We start from the raw sequence: 6,409 nt of genomic DNA, 5'->3' as shown, positions 1-6,409 counted from the left end.
CCAATCTGGCCTGTAACCAGCTCACATAAAATAAAGCCTGGCTATGTTGAACCTGTTACCTGCTGTGCTTGTTTAGAGCGCGCGCGCACACACACACACAGCTTTAAAATGGGGTTCTAATATGATATTCACACCCGTAAGAGTAAAGTATCATAGTACGTTTATTCAAATTCTGTGCTGAGGTACTATTTTGAGCCCTGACTTTAACAGCATTTCTACATTGTGCTTTTGTGCATCAGTTACTGGCTGCTGTAATGACCCGTGATGGCTGTGAAGAGACTCTTCAGGTTACGCTCAAATTGAGGGACAAATCTAGTCGTCATTTTGTGTAACTGCGTTCTGGATCTGAAGCCAGTATGAGGCTTCTGCAGTCTTTGGTGCAGATGAACTCCCGAATGCATCCTTTACAACAGGACTGGATTCTAGGAGACATGAAAAACAGCTGTCATCTGGCAGCCTGCTGCTGTCATCACAGCACAAAGCACATCTGGGAGCAGATTTATGGCTGCCTCCAATCTTGCCTGGGATCAGATATGAACCACCACATTATATGCCATTAACTAATCCCTTCCATTAGTGTAGAGCAGGTCACCACAGGATCATCAATCTAACCAATGACTGGAGAGACGGTTGGTATTGTGTGTATTTTATTGGAAAGCAGATCACTGTTTAACAAAACTGACAGTCAAAGACTGTTTCAAGTCATTAACTGTACATTCAAGGGATGAATGGAATGTTTCTAAAAGGAATGGAGCTCAGGAATGAATCTGGACTGGAACTGGACCTCTGCAGAGACCACATCAAAGAACAGTATGGTGATGAGTGATGGGCAGGAGGGAATGTGACAACTGTGGGACATGAACTTCACAGCAGTTCTCCCCTCTAGGCTACAGGCAAAAACAGGAAACTGAGGCAGAGATGTCACTGGTCTCCAACCAGTGTGAGGACTGCAGCAGGACCCAGAGAGGCTTAGTAGAGCCAGCTGTGCGCACAGCTAGTGTAGCTGACCAGCTCTTCGGCTGTGAACCACAGGGAAATCTCCTTATTGGCACTAGCCACTGAGTCACTGCCGTGGATGATGTTCCTGTGAAGACGAGGACAAAAAGTGAGGAAAAGGGCATCTGAGAATTCAGTGCAAACTGAACAACATCCCGAAACTACAACATGCTGAATTCCAAGGACTTCTAGACTTGTACAAAGAGCATGCAGACAGGACTCACTTGGTGACGTCGATGCAGAAGTCTCCTCTGATGGTTCCAGGCAAGGATGCTGCAGGGTTGGTCTCACCCAGCATCACTCTGCCAGTCTTCACCACCTCCTTGCCTTCCCACACCTGGAAAACAAGAACAGAGGGATGATGGAGATCAAGTCAGCTGCTCTGTGAGCACTTCTACCAGTAGGCCTTATGACAGCAGAGCAGGCTTTAGGCTCCATAACTTGTCTCCAGGAACGGCATACAGTCTTATACAATCTCTGTTGTTTTCTTACCATGGCAACCACTGGACCAGAGCTCATGTAGCTGATGAGGATAGGAAAGAAGGGTCGTTCCTTCAGGTCAGCGTAGTGCTGCTTCAGGAGGTCGTCAGAGGCCTGCAGCAGGGACACAACATAGGCAGATGTCACTGCACAAGTCCGGTATACATTATACTCCAGTTGCCCATGTTTCACTACAGAAAACATTTATGTTACAGTTTCAGTCATGTGCACAGCCTACTTTCGGTGGCTCCATTGAGAAAGAAGCGTCTCTTATTTTTTAACGCAGCATTTATACACCAACAATGTTTAAGTTTCATTCTTGACTAATTTTAAAAATGTGTTTTCTAAATAATAGTTTGCTTCAAAAATTAACTAGCATCAGTGCAGGCACAGCTCATCTGAAACCAGTAATCATGAGGGACTACACTGCTGTCTTAAAGACGACATGTGACCAGAAACATCAGAAACTTGGGCATCTACCGATCTGTGACCAACTCTGCATGGGCTGTAATACAGTTGAATGGTCAACAGGTAAGTTGTGGACCTTACTTGGTGTGTTCATTCAGCCCTAAGACGTTACAGAACAGACCTGGCCATCTACCTCTGGGTTACGCCAATCAGATTTGATGTTTAATGCCAATACTTAACTCATTCAGCAGATCAGGCACTGGCCAAATTTGACCAATCCATATCAAATAATGCTTCTTTGAAAATGTATTTCCACTATTAGTTACATCAATCTCATCACGGGTTGAGGCCAAATGAGTTTTAAATATAGGGGGGAGACCGCATCTGATCAGTACACTGTATCAGGAGCTACCTGGATGCCGATGGTGCATCCCTGTCTCCATACATAATCTACAAACAGCTCTCTAGTCTTTACTGACTAAAGTGATGTTCCTCAAACACCTTACAGTCTGACCACCATGTCCTGTTCACAGCTGACGCAACAACCTTACAACACACCTGGTCACATGGTCAAGACATCCGACTCCAATGTAAAGACCCCAGTCACACAAGCTAAATTACTAGAAATCCTGTAAGCAGAGATCTCATCCAATCTGACTGCTCTGATGCTGCAAGACAAAAGGGCAAATGCCCAAGTACTGCATCTGCAATGCTAGTGAAGTAAGTCAGATCTGATCTTTCTGTACTGCTGATTCAGACTTCTTGGCTCACACTAACTGCACACAGACACCAGGAGTTAATGTGAGCAATCTGGGTTAATCTACTTTACCTCAGTTGTCTGGAAGGGGACACGTTTGAGTCTAAGATATTGGATGGGTGATATCTTTTACATCAATTCTTGCATAATGCAGTTTATAAACGAACATGACTTCACGATGAAGTTCAGCAGCATCCCACTCTGTCACAGATCAGATGTTAGCGGATCAGGAGACCTCGACTCAGCGCTAATCGGTTATGCTACAGTCAGGAATAGACAAGCAGGCTAATCAGCTCACCGGAGGTCTTAACCATCACTCTGCACACACACAAGATCATATGTACACACAGCACATACGATAGGAGATGGTTAAAAATAACAGTGACTATTATGAAAGCATCTTATTTCAACCCCTTTGCCTTGAAGGTCAATATATGCCAATGCATTATAGATTGAAAAAAAGTTTACTCACTTGGAGCATCTTTATGCCCACAAGTTTGAAGCCTTTCATCTCAAACCTCTTGATGATATCTCCAATGATGCCCCTCTGCACACCATCGGGCTTGATGGCAATGAATGTGCGCTCCATGATTCTGAAAGCAGGAAAAGGAAAAAAAAGGGGGATGAGGGGAAAATAACTACGTACAACCTGCAGGAGGAACAAGCCCGGGAAGTCACTCACGCCTCTTGGCGGCATCTGGCACAATCAGCTGTGGGGCCGGCTGCCGAGGGCCCCGACCCCATCGCGGAGAGAATGCATAGACCACACACGATTGAGGTTAGTGCTGATCTGACTGATCGCCTAAACTGGACTACTGTGACTTTGACTGCCAGCCCCTCCCACACCGTAAAGACCTTGATCTCCTAAGGTGCACTGGACAGGAACTCAAATGCCACTTTCACTACTCAAACCTTACGGTACAAGACAACTTCAAACTATTTAAAAAAATATATATATATATATATATATATATATAAATAATCAAAATATATTATCAAAAGACACCACTTTGATTTTTTACATTTACTCATGACTATTTACAACCAATTTCCAGATGATTACCTGGGTTTCCCAACAAGGAACTATGCTATTTTGTTTTTTGTCCTTCCAACTGTAAGTCAAATAGAGAGTTCAGTGCACTTTCAATGAACTATTTCCAATCAGTTGCTGGTGTAACCTACCAATTCTAGAGCTGGACCAGTGAGTCAGTTATTTAGTTAGTCAGATGAGACTAAACTATTTTGACGGTCAAAACAAATGAGCAATTTCACAATATCTGCTTGTATTCTGGGAATTTATGTTGTGTATCTGCCACCTTTTCCTGATATTTCATTTACTAAATTTAACAAAACTGATAGAATGATTAAAAATAGTCCATAACTGCAGCCCCACTTAAAATCAGTGCACAGCAGGTCAGCTGAGACTGCAAAAATGTGAAGTTGCATGCATGAAAATCAGCACACAAAATCACACAGTTCCCCGGAAGCTTTCAGGAAATTAGAAAATATATGAAAGTACAGCCAGAATTTGTCATATTTGATAATGTCAGTTGTTTGCAGAGCTTCACTTCACATTTAAGCAAAAAAAAAAGAAAAAAGCCATGATTCTTCTGTGCAGCGTGGCACATCAGCATTAGACCACAATGCATAACGGAGGTCAACACACCTACTCTACAATTGAACATCAGCACATACCAGTGCAGCCTGAATATGACAGACAGACAATACTCAGGGTCGTGTTTCCTAGTAATGCCAGACTTCTGTCGCTAATGATAAAAATCAAGTTACTTCCTGTTTTCTTTGGTTACTGCAGACAGAAAGGGATTCCAAATTACACTCACAACTGCAGCAGGCAGACGTAGCGTCCTTGCTGCTGATACAGCAACTTCAATGATGCCGCACTTCTAGGATGGTCATATTTTTTAAATAGCTGACAAACCACCAAGGAGCAAGTTCACACAATTGCATAATGCAAAATCAGATCCACATAATGAAAAAAAAAGATCTGCTCCTGTGCACTCTTCATTTACTGCTGCTTAAACCTGCGAATTCCTTCCATCATTCCTTTACATGTAATCTAAAATAAAGCTTGTATGTATGCACATTAACATGCATCACTAGCATTAGTGAAACTTCTGAATGTGTAATCACTGCAGACCAGTCTCATATGGAAGTAGAGGCCAGGTGTTATTTATACATTCAAACGTGTTTGCCTGAATGGTCGCAGGGCCAGCTTTGATCCACGTTTGCATTAGCATCAGACCGGCAGTCATGCTCTGAACGTGCGCAACGTGCAAGAGGACGCAAACGCACCTCAGCTCTGTCTCCTCCACGATGACGTCGGCTCTGCCGGCTGCACTTGACAGCCGCCCTTAAGCCTAGCCGGTGGTGTCCTGCCAGAGAAAGGAGTTTCACCCGCCTGAGGACACCACCCATTACCTCCCTGGACACTGCCCACATGCCGAAACAGCCCGCTGATTTGAGCACAGGGCAGCGGGACACGCTGTTCTCTGGGAGTCGCCGGTACAGGCCCGGGCCTTCAGACAGCCACATGGCCTTTTGTTCGCGCTGCCGCGGAAGAGTCGCTCCCAGCGCAGCATGTCGGGGCAGCGGCGCGGAAAACGCTTCACTACGCCCGACCGCACCTCAACGATACAACCCAACGCTTCGGTTATTCACGTACTCCTGAGATTAATGTATCAACCAGAAGTCTGAATGTGCTAAAACCAAGCTACACAACATTACAGTAAAACACTACTTCTACAGAAAGCTATTGGACGCTAGCTTCAAACTAGGCTGACAACAAGCGGAAGTAGAACAGTGATTACACATAAACAAACGCACATTATAAGAGTAAAATAAGAAGAATACGCCTACAGTACCTTCACTAAGTGGCTCTGAGAGTACCGTGGCTTCCACTCGCTCTAGTTGTCGTCGGAGAGGACCCAAGCGGAAGCGCAGCCGCTTTTTATCCCAGAAGGCGGAGACTGGAGCGACGGCAAGTCAGCGGAGCCAAAAGTAAGAGAGCCAGCCGCACGGCCCGCGAGACCATCCCAGCCGCCGTACGTCAGCGAGCTTCCCACGTGCTGGAGCACTAATCACTAATCAACATGATTTTTTGAGTAGACACATTCCAAGACCATTGAGGGAAGAGACATTGTATAGACCTTTTCAACAATAGACAGTTTTTAAAGAGGACAATTCAAATTAATACAAAGTTGAAACAATAAAATAAATAACTATAATGATCATGTTTGAAATAAAACAATGTGCTAGCACTGATAAAAAAAAAAAGAAGCATTTTTAAAAGGATTAAAGGAAGGGATTTCAAAGATGTCACTGATTCTGCAGCCTCAGGTCTTCGGACAGGGAGGTCCACGGCTGAGAGGCCAAATCAGCAGTATGATTGGGAGCTAAACCACGAAGCGCTTTAAAGGTAATCAGGGCATTTTCCAGTTAGTTTTGAAACTTGTGACCAGTGAAGAGAGGCTAAAACAGGAGCGACACAATCTGGTCTTTTAGTAGCCTGTATGTTAAAAGCCAAGCAGCTACATTTTGTGCTATCTGTGTTTTTCAAAGGTGACTGTTAAATATTCTGTCCATGTTTCTGGCTGCAGGTTTGACATTTGTAGAGCTGGGACTGGGGGAGAGGGAGAGCTCTATTTATAACGGAGCATTCACACCAATTCAGGTGTTGATAGTCTGTCAGACTAAGCCACTTCCCAGATCCCAGACAGCCAATCAGAATTGGCCCTGTCCTATACAATA

General features: G+C 44.3%; 1 protein-coding gene across 1 annotated transcript; it reads right to left on the bottom strand.

The window, feature by feature from the left end:
• Positions 1–619: 619 nt before the first annotated feature.
• On the bottom strand, positions 620–5,625 carry LOC121624513 (nucleoside diphosphate kinase A-like). The gene is made up of 5 exons (XM_041962228.1): positions 5,524–5,625; positions 3,114–3,234; positions 1,489–1,590; positions 1,221–1,333; positions 620–1,084 (listed from the first exon to the last, which is right to left on the bottom strand). The coding sequence occupies exons 2-5, from the start codon at positions 3,228–3,230 to the stop codon at positions 970–972; spliced, it is 447 nt and encodes a 148-aa protein (XP_041818162.1). The 5' UTR covers positions 3,231–3,234; positions 5,524–5,625; the 3' UTR covers positions 620–969.
• Between the last annotated feature and the right edge of the window lie 784 nt (positions 5,626–6,409).

This window comes from Chelmon rostratus, chromosome 21 (genome assembly GCF_017976325.1).
Source record: "Chelmon rostratus isolate fCheRos1 chromosome 21, fCheRos1.pri, whole genome shotgun sequence".
Taxonomy (NCBI): Eukaryota; Metazoa; Chordata; class Actinopteri; order Chaetodontiformes; family Chaetodontidae; genus Chelmon; species Chelmon rostratus.
Note: the sequence above shows the minus strand (reverse complement) of the source record. Positions and strands in the feature narration are given on the sequence as shown.

What these genes read in the sequence shown, in the direction of transcription:
- LOC121624513 (XM_041962228.1), bottom strand. Translation starts at nt 3,230, where the DNA reads ATGGAGCGCACATTCATTGCCATCAAGCCCGATGGTGTGCAGAGGGGC. An exon ending in CTGGTCCAGTGGTTGCCATG is followed by an intron (nt 1,334 to 1,488) that starts GTAAGAAAACAA and finishes CTTGTTTTCCAG; the next exon opens with GTGTGGGAAGGCAAGGAGGT. An exon ending in TTCTGCATCGACGTCACCAA is followed by an intron (nt 1,085 to 1,220) that starts GTGAGTCCTGTC and finishes TCGTCTTCACAG; the next exon opens with GAACATCATCCACGGCAGTG.